Genomic DNA, 16,828 nt, shown 5'->3' with positions numbered 1-16,828 from the left:
GGCAAGGTTGGGGGTTTTGAGCATAAGAGGTATGGTTAGTAAGTTTACAGATGACACCAAAATTGGAGGTGCAGTGGACAGCGAAGAAGGTTACCTCAGATTACAACAGGATCTTGACCAGATTGTCCAATGGGCTGAGAAGTGGCAGATGGAGTTTTATTCAGATAAATGCGAGGTGCTGAATTTTGGGAAAGCAAATCTTAGCAAGACTTATACACTTAATGGTAAGGTCAGAGGGAGTGTTGCTGAACAAAGAGACCTTGGAGTGCAGGTTCATAGCTACTTGAAAGTGGAGTCGCAGGTAGATAGGATAGTGATGAGGGCATTTAGTATGTTTTCCTTTATTGGTCAGAGTATTGAGTACAGGAGTTAGGAGGTCATGTTGCGGCTGTATAGGAATTTTGGTTAGGCTACTGTTGGAATATTGCGTGCAATTCTGATCTCCTTCCTATCGGAAAGATGTTGTGAAACTTGAAAGGGTTCAGAAAAGACTTGCAAGATGTTGCCAGGTTTGGAAGATTTGAGCCAAAGGGAGAGGCTGAACAGGCTGGGGCTGTTCTCCCTGGAGCATCGGAGGCTGAGGGGTGACCTTATAGAGGTTTATAAAATCATGAGGGGCATGGATAGGATAAATCAACAAAGTCTTTTCCCTGGGGTGGGGGAGTCCAGAACTAAAGGCCATAGGTTTAGGGCGAGAGGGGAAAGATATAAAAGATATCTAAGGGGCAACTTTTTCACACAGAGGGTGGTACGTGTAAGGAATGAGCTGCCAAAGGAAGTGGTGGAGGCAGGTACAATTGCAACATTTAAAAGGCATTTGGATGGTTATATGAATAGGAAGGGTTTTGAGGGATATGGGCCAGGTGCTAGCAGGTGGGACTAGATTGGGTTGGGATATCTGGTTGGCATGGACGGGTTGGACCGAAGGGTCTGTTTCCATGCTGTACATCTCTATGACTCTATGATAGGAATAAAGAGATATATCCGTGGCTGACTTTCACCCCCCCCAGCCCCCTCCCCCACCCCGCTCTCATTCCATCATATATTCTTACAAGTTGTAGACTCTTGTCACGGTTTCAATTAAGATCAGTTTTCACAGTGCAGCATTACCTGGGCACTGGCCTGTGTGGCTCAGTTACCCACAGTGTTCATGAGCCAGATTATAATTCCTTGTTTAAAACAATACCAATAAAATGTGTGTAGCTTGGATCAACAGCCGTTTAGCTCATTTCCTGACTTTCATATCCCTCCAGTGACAAGAAAGCCAGACATTTCTACTATTGCCAACTGAAAGAGCAAGTTTTAAATTCACGGTGCACAAGTAAAGAGGAAGTCTACTTTCTGCTGACAGCATATGCTCTGCAGGCTGATCTGGGCAACTACAGAAAACGTGTGCACACTGGAAAATATTTTGAGCCTCAGCATTATTTCCCTCAATGGGTGAGGAAAACTTATTTGATTTTGGTTCCTTACATTCACTCATTATTTCAGGTATTGTGTGTGCAGCTGCAAGATTTTTAACATGTTATTAATTTGGAGAAAATAGTCTTTGAGGTATACTTGTTGACTGCCCTTTCCCAGGGATTGAAGATGTATTGGATTTGCACAGTTGGTTTTGGACCAGGCAGCATTATATTGCAAACCCAATAAAGGTGAAAATGAGCATAATAGCTGAGATTATGTAAATGCACAAAAATAATTGTAGTGTATATGAAACAAACAATAGCACTAATCAGCTCGTATCTCATTGTTTAAGATTGTAGCTCAAGAACACAAATTGCATATTATTCAGATTAAATCAAGAATTAAGCCATGTCTGGCACAAAGAACATACTTCCAGTCCAGAATATACACCGTGTAATTACGTAGAATAGCACAGAATTGATGGCACAGTAACAGCACTTCTGGCCCAACCTATCAGTGCTTATGCTCCATTTAAGCCTCCTGCCATTCTTGTCTCATCTAAGTACAACCCTCTGTTCTCCTCCTCTTTCCTGCGTGTGTCTAGTTTCCACTGTGCTATTCATGTGACCTGAGGTAGGAAATGCCAATTTCTTGTCACTTTCTGGGTAAAGAAGGGTTTCCTGAATTTGCTATTGGACTTCTTGGTGGCCACCTTATATTGTTGGCCCCGTCATCAAAAATATACTATCCACTGCACACCAGTGGAAAAGTAGAAAATAGGAACAGGTATAGGCCATTCTGCCCTTCAGTTCTGCTCAGCCATTCAATATGACCATGGCTGATCATCTAATTCAGAACCCTGTTCCTGCTTCCTCCCCACACCCTTTGATTGCTTCGAACATAATAACTATACCTAATTCCTTTGAAAACACCACAAACTTTCATACAGTTAACAACTTCAATGAGATCATTTATCCAACGTTTCATAAAACACATTTTTAAAAATTGCACAAAGTATCACTCCCCAGTGATGGCAATGGAACAAGAACATTCTGATTCATATCCTTTGTGTCATGCAAACAAAAGAAAATTGCTGCCTATTCAGTGATGCATAACATAAAATTAATGAAGCTTTTATTGGAAAAGAGTCTAATGAATACTTCAAGGTGGAAGATACATTGAAGGAAATTGGTGAATGTAACAGGCTGTTTTGCCTCAGACCAGGATTAGGAAATTTTACATATTTTCCCCAAGGGTTTGTACAAAAAAAATCTTTCTTCCCAAGTGCTGGTAGCTGTTGGTGCTTGAGATAACAAAATGTAGCAATGGTGAGAATGCTGATCTTTCAGACTGGTCTGAGGACTTTGTGCACAGCACATAATGGAGATGATCTCATTGAAACTTACAAAATACCTAAAATAATGGACTGGGTGGATGCAGGTAAGTGTTTCCCTTGGTTGTGGTGCTTAAAACCAGGAGGCACAATTTAAAAATAAGGGGGATGCCACTTAGGTCTGAGAGGAGGAGAATTTCTCTTTTACTAAAAGGGTTGTGAATCTTTGGGATTCTCTACCTCAGAGAACTGAGGAAGCTCAGCCTTGACTTTGTTTTAGCTTGAAATTAATAGATTTCTGATTAACAGTGGTACATAGGGCTATTGGGATGGGTGAGTAAAACGTATTGACGTGTTGAATCAACCATGATTGTATTGAGTTGTAGGGTAGGTACAATGAGCTGAATGAACTAATCCTGTTCTTGTGTTCCCATGGACACCACCCAGATTGAAACACATTAGCTGTCCTCCTGGAAACTCTCCAACTCTACTACCACTGCAACCATCTCTAAGTTAACCCAAGTCCGTGTCTGTCCTGGTTCCCTCAGGACGGGTAGTCAGAGACTAAATTTCTTGAGGTGTCAGAACAGCTTTTGGAGTAGTTCCCAGAACTGCCTGGAGAGTGGCTAGCCTCATTTTTGTAGCTAATGTCCAGAAATGATGACAATGGTGAGTCGACAGGAACAGAAAGAACACTTGAGAACAAGAGCGAAGCTAGGAGAGGAGCAGGAACTTCCTTTCTGGGCTGTGTGCGAGAAGGGGCAGTGATAATGTGACAAACAGGGGAAGCAGAACAAGTATCATTTTATTGATTTCAATCTTCCTGTACACAGCATCACAGAGACAAAATTATCTATTACCATAGAACTTTTCATGTTTTGAAAGTATATTCAATAGTTTTAATTTTATCAGATGCAGATTTATTGGAAAATCTGCACAATAAACCAGTAACACAATTTTGTTCTAAAAACAAACCAGATAGACCAAGAAAGTATCAGTCAGTAACCAAGCTTCTGTCACAAGAATTTCATCACCTTTCAGTTCTGAAAAAGTCATGCTGGACTCAAAATGTTAGCTCTGTTTCTCTGTCCTCAGGTACGGCCAGACCTGCTGAGTTTCTCCAGCATTCTCTCTTCGTTTCAAATTTCCAGCTTCTGCACTATTTTGCTTTTATTGCTTTCTTATCTTTTGTGAGTGAATGAAAGATACAACTATTTGACATGACTTTGGACATTCCATTGTGGTCATGTAGAATGATGTTTTAAAAAGCACTTCCCCACAAACCTGTTTTCCCTCCCTGTTCCGAAGCGGAACCGTTTTGTTCATGCACAATATATAGCCAGGCAATGAATGGTATGTTCTATTTGAGTTCCAACTAGACCTAGTGACATTCTTCAGGTTTGACATCATAAACAAAGCTGTGCTCTATTAGGCCTGAGTCAGAGTTCAGAATTCAATCCAGAGATGCAGACAATGCTATGTTTTATGTGGGTTTTGTTTCTGGTGTAGGGCAGATGTAAATGTAATTGTGTGACACTTCCACTGGTCAAAAGAATGTTAGAGAAATAAACCCAGCAATTACAGCTTTAATATCAGTGATGAGGGAATGTCTGGCGTATAATGCAAATTATTGTTTTAGTAATAATGTTTATACATGATGATGCACCTTTGACATCAACGTGCGAAGAAAGGAGAAATGGAAGAGCTGTGATCAGTATACTTTATGAAAAAGAGTTTACTGAGAGTGAAAGAGTTACTGTGAGATGAGGTAAAGGGAGAAATTCTCTATGGTCTGTTTCCTGGGACGCACATTGAGACAATTGTCAACTGCGAGTGGAAGACCATCAACTTGGTGAAAGATGCTCTTTGGTCTGCCCAAAACATGTTGATCTTACAGAATAAGGAGTTGGCCTCGACTGAATGTTGCAGCCTGGCACATTCCTTGGTCCAGGACTACGTGCTGAGCGATGCGCTAAAGCTTGGGGCAGCTGCTGCCAAAGCGCAGTGTGGAAAAAGACCACTGTCTGAAGTTTTCCTGCTGAAGTTAAATGGGGGCTCTGTTCAGTTATTGGATGTTCCTTGTGCCTCAAATCTTTGTAAGTGTAGTCTGGTTCAAGTAAGAGATGCCTTTGGTTTGTTTGGATAGAGTCAAACTCCAGTGTTTGTTTGTTTTCTTGATATGCTACTGTACAGAACTGTGTCTATGTGTGTGTTTTTATATAAATACAGATTTTTTTTATGAATAAAGTAGATTTTGAAAAATTAAAAATATATAGATGCAGCAGTCTCACAGTAGGAAGAGTCTAGCTGGGTTAAGCAACTTCCTAAATGCAGTATGGACATTCAGTGCCCAGATAGCAGGCAGACTCCAGACTTCAGCCCATGGAAATAGCAGAGACTAATTGTATCAGCACACAGAAATTTATCAAGACAATAATCTAGCTAAAGATCATTTTGGCATTTGGAAAATTATTGACAACAAATAAAAGTCAGTGTGGCTTTGTTCAAGGTAAATCATGTTTGAATAATTTAAGTTATTTTAACATAGGGGCCGATGAAAGTAGTTGGTTGTGGTTAATTCTGTGCATAATGGAATGTCAAAAGATTTTTTTTACAAAGTACTACATGATGCACAATAGCAGTATGATCCAAAAGGGAGGATAATGGTAAATTGTTGCTTGTCAGAGTGGAGAGAAGTGTTCAGTGATGTTCCCTAGTTGTCAGTATTGGGATTACTGCTGATATTGATACATTTCAATAATCTAGACTTGGGTATACAGGATATAATTTCAATGTTTGCAGATGACATGAAATTCAGAAATATATTTGGAGTAAAAGTTAAGAGTAACTATACTCTCAGTTTAAGAAATGCACAGATGATCAAGTAGATACCCTTCCATCACCCCACCATATGAGCACTTTTGAAGGCAGGTTTTACACCACACTGGAGTTACATTCCACAGGTATTAAACTTGAGATTTGAAAGGACCTCCTCCAGGGGTCCCAGCATATTGAGCTCCAACATTGGGGAAGACCCTACTCCAGTGTTGTACTCAATCTTTAATGTTGCTGTAAAGTAGAAACAGCTTCTTTTAAAAATAAACACATTCTAATACTCTCCTATTATCTTGTGTTATTTTTAAAAAATCTACCATTAGCTGGTGACTTTGAACAAATGATAGCAGAATAGAATCTTTTGAAGTGGTGAATTATCAAAGGATTTATCCTCTGGACATTTAGGTGATAAACTGCCACATGATAGGGAAAGAAGAAAAGACCCATTTCACCTAAAATGATTTTGGTGATGCTTTCAATTTATAAATATATTAATGCTAGACCAGAAAACAGCAGAATGTCATTGTTGTCTTGTTAGCTTGTAATGCTCTCTTTAAATTTGGAGGGGAAAGCATTTATAATTACACTGCTGAAGGAAATTCCAGCTGAAGGCTTTGCTTGCATCTTGCTTGAGGTGCAGTCAGTGAGGGAAAGGATGGCAGTACTCATTATGGCAGCATCAGAATTAGTTTATGCTCATTAGTTATGAGCACCACAATTATTAGTTGTTCTTTTTTTCCCAGTTTTGCAAATAAATATTAAAAATAATCTGTTTCATTAAAAGAAGCAAATAAAATCTATTACTTAATGTGCTTAACTAAGAATGATTGTTTTGATCTATGAGGATGAATCACTGCTGCGTTGGCAATGAAATATGATAGACATGTTTTCCAGTCCCCGTGACTATATTAATTATGATGCTTAGAGCTTTAATGGAAAATTGGAATAATATTTGCTTTGTTGTACATAGGTAATTAACAAAAGGGGCTGTGACTACATTTTGAAGCACATTCCAGAAATGCACAGAGAGCACCGTGGCCTGACTCATAAAGAGGGGTTGCTGAAGTTTATTAAAGAGGCTTGCCTTTTGGAGGATGTGCCTGTTCATTATTACAGGCTCCAGAAAGTAAGAGACATATTTTCTTTTCATTCACTATTATTATTGTTACAAAAATCAGAGGAGGAAAAGTTGCAATTAGTGTGTACACAGTTTATTCTGCAAGAATTAAAAGTAAACCTATTTTCCTCTGCCCTTGGCTACAGTCCTGTATTCCAGTGCATCCTGTGTCGCCTGACGGTGAATGCAGACTAAAAGAATTTTCCTTCATTGTGCATTATTGCTTTGACTTTATTTTTGGCATACTGGTGTTGTGGACAGGTGTATGGACATGCAGCACAGATTCCAGTGTATATGTCTGCAAATGGTAGGTTGTGAGCCAAGAGCATTTAAATTTGTGAAGTAGCAGTGGATACTTGAGGTTATTTAAATATGCTCTTGTTTGCATGGTGTCATAGATTATGAGAATTTTATTTGTAATATTAATCAAAGTATACTAAATGCCACCTCTTGCAGATGCACAGAGTCAGAGACATAGGGTGTGGGGGGAGAGGAGGTGGTAGCTAGGGAGGAAAAAATGTAATGTAGGGGGTTAATGTGCATATATGACTAGGATAGCTCTTGTGATTGTGAGATGGTTCTTGCTAACAGCTTTGAGACAGGTGGTTTTATTCCATCTAAATCAATATTTACTATGCTTAAGTTTCATCCTGCTTCAAAAAACATTGCTTCAATGTTCATCAACCTCTCTCCTGGATCCAACCATAATAAGCTCTATATGGTGGAAGAACAGATCTAGTAGCTTAAAACTAGGCATCCATGAGGCACTGAGGAGCATCACCATCAGTAGCATCCATGTACACTACCATTATCTGTAAAACCATGCCCTGTCTGGGATATCCCTCCATCACTACCAAGCTAACTAACCAGTCCTAGTAGACACTAGGTGTCAACCAATGAAGCTACAAAGCAAAACTAAAGTATGCTCAGGATCAGTTTGTAGCTCTGCAATCTTGTTACAAGTGATCGTAGACAATTAGGCAGTGATTGGGAGCAGGAATTTCTGGGAGCATCTGTATTTTCAGCCTTATTTCCTCTCCCTCATCCTCTACATCAATATTTAAGTTTTATCATACTTTATAGCTTTCTATCTAAAAAAGTAGTTTTTGTCTATATTTCTACCATACTACTAATCAAGTGGAAGTGAATTCTATATAATTATAAACTAAAATCTCGAGGACATTGGAGCTGAGTTTCTGCCAGTTGAGCCATAGAATTGCAAAGAACTACATTAGCCTGAAGCATATTGCCTCATTATGTCTGGTACTAATACATCTTATATTTACAATAATATATAATACCTGAAAAGTAATGGTAATGGAAGTTACAAATTGCTCTAAATTTATATCACATTGACTTCCACATAATATTGTTCTCTTGAGCAAAATAAGGTAGTTAATGAGAATGAATAATTTTGAATTGCCAAATATGTTGCAACATAGGTCATTATTGTAATAAGATGGAAATAAGAGTGATTTTGTAAAACAAATGTTATACTTGCTGCTGACATTTCGATTTGGTGTACATAGACTTCAACTGAAATGTTTCTCTTCAGTGCTGTCAAAGAATGCTGACCTATAGCAGCAGGATTTAATTTAAACTTTCATACTTGTCCTTCAGTGAAGGAAAAAGTGAAATCATAGAATCCCTACAGTTCAGATAGAGGCCATTCAGCCATCAAGTCTGCACTGACTCTCCAAAGAGTATCCCATACAAACCCACCTCCCCACCCTATTCCCTTAACCCTACATTTACCCCACATCCCTGGATACCATGGGGCCAATTCACCTAACCTGCACCTCTATGGACTGCAGAAGGAAACTGGAGCAATCCCCACATACATAAGGAAAATGTGCCAACTCCATGCAGACCGTCACCCAAGGCTGGAATTGAACCTGGTTCCCATGTGCTGTGAGGCAGCAGGTCTAACCACTGAGCCCCCATGCAACCCATCATATGACAATTTTTATTTCTAAAATATTGACCTTTTTGAATAAAATGCTTATGGATGAATCTGTTTTATTCCTTATGTGTGAATTCTCATTCTGTATCTGAGCTAAGCAGATTTACAGTACTCTGGCCAACTTATCTCTTTAATGGGATCCATTAATTGGGGCACAAGGCTCATCTATTCAGTTCCAGTTAACTTTATAAGCCTAATGGTTATGATTGATCAGAACAGAGGTAAGACTCTGCATCAGTGAGCTACAAGGTTGCATCAGTACAACGTATAAACTTGGGTTTATTCTAGGTGTGACTATTGCCAACCTGCAACTGGTTAAGTTGGATGTTCCCAATGATAGAACTTGGTTTAAAGTTTTGCCATAGAACTTTCCATGCTACATGTTAAAGTTGTTCTCCTTGTACACACAAAGGTGGCCCTTAGCTATTGATATGTTTTTGATCAACTGTGGAAAAAAATGCAATCCAATATTTGTACTGGTGGCCAACAATCTCAACTACAACAACAACTACCTGTAGCAGCTTTAAAGTAGTAAAACTCCACAAGTCTTTTCAGAGGCAAGTTGATAATTAAAGATGACACCAGACTACATAAGACGTGTTAGGACAGAGAGGGTCGTGGAGCTAGGTCAAACAGCATCTCAAAGAAGGAAAGAGTAGAGAAATGGAAAGCAATTCCAGAGTTTAGGGCATAGGAATTGTAGACATGATCACCAATGAAGAAGCAATTAAAATCTGGGTCACTGAAGAGGTCAGAATGAAAGTTGCTCAAATTTGGGACGTGCAGGAGTTTAGCGAGATAGACAAGGGAGAGTAATTTGAAAATAAGCATGTAAATTTTAAAACCGTGGCAATTATTAAGTACAGGGTTGATGGGTAAATGGGATTCAGTATGAGTTAGGACATGGTCAACTAGCCCTGGATGACGTCTTGAAAATCATTTTGCCTTTGTGCATGTAACAATTTTATTTTGTTGCAGGATAAGAAAGAAGAGCATCCCTCTGTCGTGCTTGGGCTCACTTTGAGAGGCATACATATATATCAGGTACAAACTGTGCAAAACATAATGGTCATTTAATGCTTGCAAAGTGACTGTATTCCACTGCATTTCAAATTCCTATTTGTTTTGGTGCAATTAGTAGTCAAGCACATTCTATTTAAATTCTTATCTTGTTTGTAGGAATCTCATAGTGTTCGACAATTGCTGTATGACTTTCCGTGGTCAAATGTCGGCAAGCTTACTTTCCTGGTAAGTAGAGAAATGTTGTCCTGCCAGCTTTGGAACTTGTAAGTCTAGTTTTCAACTATTCATTCTTCATTCCAAAAGTTTCATTGTGCAGTCAATAATAGTTTCTTATCCCAAATATTGTTTAGGTATTCATTTTCAAGGAATCCTTGGTCTTACTGCATTGGTTTTGCCCTGTGATGACATCATAATATGCATGGGATTTTTTGGCACGTTATTTAAAATTGCTCTTGGCATTCAATGTTTTTTATCCCTCTATAAAGTACCATGAGCTGTGTAAAAGCAAATTCCTTTATTACTGAACTTGGTTTCAATGGCTGAAATCAGCCTTGATAGTTTCAAGCTTTATCACTCTTATACACACAAAATCAACTCTGCATTTATGCAGTGCCTTGAGTAAAATGATCTAGGTTGTTTCATCAGGGCATTTTTGAACCAAATCTACAGTGAGGCATGTGAGCGATGTAGTGCAGTTGATTAAATGTTCTGTTAACAAGGTAGGATTTAAGGAACATCTTAAATGAGGTCAGTGAGGAGGGAGGTTTAGGACGGAATTCAATTACTTAGGGCTTTGGCACTGTCAAGCACAGCTGGCAGTGGTTGTATGATTAAAACTGAGAATGCTCTAAAGACTAGAAGTGGAGGAGTACAGAAATGTTGGAGGAATGTAGATGGAATAGATCAGAGGGCTGAGTGGGAGGCTATGAATGAACTTGGAAACCAGGATGAGCATTTTAAAATTGAGGTGTGTCTTAACTGGGAAGCAGTGTAGGTTAGCAAGGACAAATGAAACAGAAACCGCACTTGGCAGGAGTTGGGATACAGGCAGTAGATTCACAGTGTACAGTAGAAGGGCAACCAAAAACACATTGGAATAGGCAGATCGAGGGGTATGATAGGTATGGATGAGAATTTTGGAAGCAGCTGAGCTGAGGATCTAACTTTTCTTTAAAATTTAGAATTTAAGATATGATATTATAGCTCAGGTTCTGTATCACTAACTAAATTAATGTCACAATCCTCCCTGGGCATTCATTTTAAAATGATGCTTTTGAGAAAGAACAGAAATTACCCTTCCATTTCGTTTCTTCTGTATGCACTGATTTTCTAACCACAAAAGCAAGTGTTGGAGCCAAATACTTATTGCAGGAAAGTAGAAGATCATCTGCTCTAGGGTATCTCTGATTTGTATAAATAGTTACCTGTGAAGGGACAGCTGATGTGCTTTACTTCAGAATGTTTGCATAGACAAAGTAACAAAGGCAATATTGATGAATTATAAATATATTTGTCAACATCTAATATTTCCAGGGCAGACTGTTGATCTTTAAAGTAGGAATCAAAAGGCGGTGGTGAGTGTGAGGTGTTTATGATAGAATAATATATTTTCTGCCACATGGCGTGGATGTGATAGGCTAAATAGCTTTTACTTGCTCCTAGGACAGTGGTAACATTTGCATTGGAATCCCACTGCTTGTCAAGTCCGATGCAAGATATACACCATCCAGATGAGGAACTATATATCGCTGGTCCTTCATTGTAGCTGGATCAAAATCCTGAATTTGCTTTCTATGGCACTGTGGATGTTCTTGCACCAGATATATCTGCAGTGATACAAGAAGGTAGCTCACCACTACTTTCCCCAGTGCAATGTAGGATCGAGAACAAATGTTGCCTTTGCCAGTGACATGAACACCACATGAAAGGTTTTTCTTGAACAAGTGATTCATAGGAGAACATTATAGGCTTTTTCTTTCTTATCAATTAATGTTTTTTTTTTCCATCACTTTACAAAATATGTCCTAATTTTATATGGAACTGAGCAGATATAACTGAAAGGAACTAAGCTAGAACGGTCTTTTTGATGCAGGGTAAAAAGTTTGAGATCCAGCCAGATGGTTTACCCTCCGCCCGGAAGCTGATCTATTACACAGGCTGTGCATTCCGATCCAGGCACTTACTGCAGCTCCTTAGCAGCAGCCATCGACTCTATATGAACATTCAGCCTGTGCTCAAGCAAATTCGAAAAATTGAAGAAATGGAAGGTAAAAACATAGAAAACAATCTGGGTACACAGAAAACATCAAATGTGGTATTTTAAACTTGTACAAAGCTCTTTTTACCTCAAACAATAAGTTGACTCAAGCAGCCTGGAATCTTCAGAAATGCTCCAAGTTACCTGCAAGTTGTCGTAGTACCTTTCTCACGTAAACTTTGTCTACTTCTGTTTGAAGAAGAACATGGGAGGTCTTCTATCCAACAGGCCTTTCTTGACCAACGCTATCACAAACAGGTCATCTGGCCCATTTGTTTGCTTGCTGTTTCTGAGATTTTTCTCTGTCTATACCACAATTAAAAAGGAGTTTGTTGGCTGAGAAGGACTCTGGATCAATCTGATGATGTGATTAGGAACTATGTAAAAGTAATTTCTTCCATCTGGTCTTTCTTGCCCTAATTTGGAAAACCGTACAACTGACAATTGGAACCGGCATATCAAAAGTACAACTTATTACAGATCAACTTTAGTTTCCTTTCTTCAGTGGTCATAATATTTTCTCAGAGGGGTGCTGTGTTATCAAATCAGCATCTGGCGAAGTGCATAGGTTTTGTTAGAATAGAGCTATTCAGTGCAGAGTAAATAATTTCTCCTCAGTGGATGCTGCATTGAATGTGTTTGTGGTAAGCTGTTTTGAATAGAGGGAGTGTTGGTGCAGGGTCAGCATAGGTCATTTAACCATTCATTTTTTAAAATTCAAAGCTGAAAGAATTGACCTTAGTCAGACTGGGCAACATATAGCAGTATAGATTAAAGGAAGAAATAGAACGGGAGGAAGTTTTATTTCTGGATTCGGGTACCCTGTGGGAAGACTCTTTGGAATAGGAATGAAATTGTTGGTTTCTCTCCTGGACAGCATTGACTTGGGGAGCGGAGGTTTTTGTGGGAGGGGTGATGGGATTTTGGATTGTTTTCCAGACTGCATTATTTAAATAATTAAATAATCATTTTTAATATAGAGTAGAGACAAACTATAAGTTTTACAATGTTGCAATTCATGGATTCTCTGGCTCAATTAGTTCTGGAATTTGTGAATATTACTCCCAATGTGTGCCCCTCTCAGGTTATTGCTGCTGAAGCTGCTGCCATCTTGTGTTGTGTTTATGAAAGTCCACACAGCACCTCATTGCTTGCTTCTGTCAGCAAGAAATCTGAAACATTTTCCCAATTGTTAATGATGAGAGTAATTTTTAGTAACACTTCCAATTCAGAATTTTTTTTACTCTCAGTAGCTAAGTTGAATCTGAAATAATTTGTTTAATGTGTACAGGAATTCCACCATAGATATCTCACCTCTGTTTTGTGAGAACCCAGTATTTTTAAAGCATTATGAGAAAGTGTCTCATTTTGTGATCTTACTTTCAAAACTCAGTATAGACACAAAGCTTCCCATCTGTCTGATAATTCTGTACTTTCTCAATTATTTGAGAGAATGAATAATGTAACCAATTTATTTTGCGTTATTTTTGGGAGATATAATGTTTGTATTAGAGCTTGCATTCCTTCACCTTTGTGCAATACAGAGAAAAAGCGCTACAGAGAATCGTACATCAGTGATGCCTTTGAGATGGATCTTGAGCGACTAGATGAGCATTCTCATGGCAGTGGAAGCAGTCATGGAAGCGCAAGGAAAAAGCGGCTCTCCCGTCAGTCAACAATTAGCCATGGTAGTTCGCATACCTCGGGAATTGAGGCAGATTCAAGGCACAGAATGTCTGTGGAGATGACAGTGGATGAACCATTCTCCACTGAACTTGTGCACAGGATAGTTAAGCATAATAGCTCAATGATGAGCCGCAGGAGTTCTTACACATCAGGAATAGAGAGTAGCAGCAAAGAACGGACTGACGATGATGGTAAGAATTTTGGCAACCTGTACTAAATCATTTTAGTTGTAGCACCATTCTCCCAGTTTGATATGATCACAGCAGTTTGTACAAAACATTCAGTAACAAGTACAGAATTTAGCATTGTGTTCTGCCTCTTTCAAGTGACATATTATTGGCACCACAGCTGATTCTGGTTACGAGCTGCCTAGACATCAGTTGGGGTGAGACTGACTTTAATTTTAAAAAATACTTCGCAAATTGATGCATAATCTTTTACAATGGAGTGAATCTAAGACCAACCTAAGAGTTTTCAGAAAACATTGGGGATGGCCTCAACTTGATTCAAAACCCATCAGGCAAACACCACTTTATCAAGGAGAAACGAGGCTAGAATGCTTTTCATTAATTTAATTGAAAGTGCTGGTAATCCATATGTCCCAATGGTAGATGAATAAAATTATTTTGCTTTCGACTGCTGATAAATTCTAAGGTGATAACAATTGATTTTTGATAAGAATTACAATGATTTACACAAGGTTAAAGCATTGCAGGATCTTACACGACATGGGAAACTTACAAACCAAACTTTGAAAATAATTCCAAGTTAACCACACATAAACTGCACTGAGAAAATTGTTAAAGTTTACATCCAATGTGTTGTGTGAAATATACATAAAGTGCAGAATGTTTTACATTAGATCGATACTCATTTACTTCAATTTTTAACTTTCTAAATCAATCACCAAAGGCACCAGTCATGGCTTATCCTTTAAAGGAGTTAACTAAGTTTTATAAGACTGTTAGTTGTTATTCCTAATTATGCAATAACTAACTCCCAGCATTTTGTGTTACAGAAGTTGAAGTCGCTGTTGATGATCCTCTTGAGACATCTCAAGATAATGATATAATCAAAGGTGAATCTGTTGATTATCCCATTTTAAAGCCGGACTATAGGCAAGGTAAATTGAATGGTTATTGGATGTATGCTCAGTAATGATGATTTCTAATGCAGTGACTTTCATTTCAGTTTGGGAGGAAGGTTCAGTCTGAAATTCATATCAAATGAATGAAAATTTACAAAGATTAAAGCAGGGTTGAGTGTCAGTTGAAACAAAGGTCACAGGGAAAATATGCACAAGTTATAATCATTGTGGTTATGCTCTGATGAGTAGCATAAAGCATACTGGAGCAAAAAATAAAAGGCCAGTGGAAATTACAGAGACAGCCTGTGGTCCAATACTTTTATAATAGTGCTCTGAAGGAGTCAGGCAGTTTCTCTTATTATTATGCATTCGATGTGGTGCATCATTGTCCAGGTCATCATTTTATTGCCTATCTCTAATTGCCTTGGAGAAGGTTGCTGCAATCCTTGGGTTGTTGTGACCTTTTAATGCAGTGAATTGACCCTCAGGCACTTCAGAGGAGACAATCAGGCAAAGATTTGCACCTAGCCAAGAGAGATAATGGGATAGGTGATTAAAAGTCGAAGAGTGTGGTGCTGGAAAAGTGCAGCCAGTCAGGCAGCATCCGAGGAACAGGAAAGTCGATGTTTTGGGCATAAGCCCTTCATCAGGAATGAGGCTTGTGGGCCAAGGAGGTTGAGAGATAAATGGGAGGAGTGGGGAGTGGGGCTGGGGAGATGGTAACTGGGAAAGCGATAGATTAGATTACATTACAGTGCGGAAACAGGCCCTTCGGCCCAACAAGTCCACACCGACCCGCCGAAGCGCAACCCACCCATACCCCTACATTTACCCCTTACCTAACCTACGGGCAATTTAGCATGGCCAATTCACCTGACCTGCAGGTCTTTGGACTGTGGGAGGAAACCGGAGCACCTGGAGGAAACCCACGCAGACACGGGGAGAACGTGCAAACTCCACACAGTCAGTCGCCTGAGGCGGGAATTGAACCCGGGTCTCCGGCGCTGTGAGGCAGCAGTGCTAACTGCTGTGCCACCGTGCCGCCCATGATTGATGAAGGTAGGGGTGAAAGTGAAAGGTCAGAGAGGAGGGTGGAGCAGATAGGTGGGAAAGAAGATGGACAGGTAGGACCGTTCAAAAGGGTGGTGTCAAGTTGGAAGGTTGGGACTGGGATAAAGTGGGGGGAATGGGGAAACCTGGTGAAATCCACATTGATCCTTTGTGATCCAACTCGGCATCCCCATTTCCCCACCCCCCACTTTATCCCAGTCCCAGCCTTCCAACTCGGCACTGCTTTCTTGAATGGTCCTATCTGTCCATCGTCCTTCCCACCTATCTGCTCCACCCTCCTCTCCGACCTATCACTTCCACCCCCGCCTTCATCTACCTTCTCCATTTCCCCTCCCTTCACCTTATGCCTGTCCTAACCTTCAAATGTGGCATCACCCTCTTGAACGGTGCTCCCTGTCCATCTTCCTTCCCACCTATCTGCTCCACCCTCCTCTCCAACATTTCTCTTTCACCCCCACCTTCATCTATCTATCGCTTTCCTAGCTACCATGCCCCCACCTGCACCCCCACAAGCCTCATTCATGATGAAGGGCTTATGTCCGAATGTCGACTCTCCTGCACCTTGGATGCTGCCTGACTGACTGTGCTTTTCCAGCGCCACACTCTTCGACTCTGATCTCCACCATCTGCAGTCCTCACTTTCTACCAAGTGATTAAAAGTTTGGTCAAAGTGGTACATTTTTAAGAATGTGTGAAAAGAGAGAGAAAAAGATGGCTGGGTTTTAGAAGGGAATTCCTAGCTTTAGGGCCTGAATGCTTGAGAACAAGGCTGTCAACCGTGTGGTAACGAAAACTGTGTCTGGATAGAAGATTGAATTTGGAAGAATGCTGAATTCTCACAGAATTGCAAGGCTGGAGGAAGTTAGAGGTGAGGAAGAGCAATGGGAGGGATTTAAACAGGAAGATAACAAATTTTTCAACTGTGGGATTAGTGCACCGGTAATAATCAAAGCTCAATGAGCACATGGGTAATGATTGAAAGGGATACATTGTCAGATAGGATATATACCTTGTTAAGGACCAGGCCAGACCCCCTTAAAACATTTCAAGAA

General features: G+C 39.8%; 1 protein-coding gene across 3 annotated transcripts in view; it reads left to right on the top strand.

Annotated features, from left to right (window-relative positions):
- The window catches only part of LOC122552624 (FERM domain-containing protein 6), a 77,254-nt gene that overhangs the window by 51,971 nt on the left and 8,455 nt on the right, over positions 1-16,828 (top strand). For all 3 annotated transcript variants that reach the window (XM_043695403.2, XM_043695400.2, XM_087991158.1), the window contains exons 6-12: positions 1,254-1,440; positions 6,543-6,698; positions 9,631-9,696; positions 9,832-9,900; positions 11,768-11,942; positions 13,477-13,809; positions 14,637-14,741. In XM_043695403.2, the coding sequence (XP_043551338.2) occupies positions 1,254-1,440; positions 6,543-6,698; positions 9,631-9,696; positions 9,832-9,900; positions 11,768-11,942; positions 13,477-13,809; positions 14,637-14,741 (1,091 nt within the window). The remainder of the gene's footprint in view (positions 1-1,253; positions 1,441-6,542; positions 6,699-9,630; positions 9,697-9,831; positions 9,901-11,767; positions 11,943-13,476; positions 13,810-14,636; positions 14,742-16,828) is intronic.

The sequence above is a fragment of the Chiloscyllium plagiosum genome, unplaced genomic scaffold (assembly GCF_037043375.1).
Source record: "Chiloscyllium plagiosum isolate Xiang-an unplaced genomic scaffold, Cpla_swu_hap1 HiC_scaffold_10, whole genome shotgun sequence".
Lineage (NCBI taxonomy): Eukaryota > Metazoa > Chordata > Chondrichthyes > Orectolobiformes > Hemiscylliidae > Chiloscyllium > Chiloscyllium plagiosum.
This window is presented reverse-complemented; position numbering and strand designations above follow the sequence as displayed.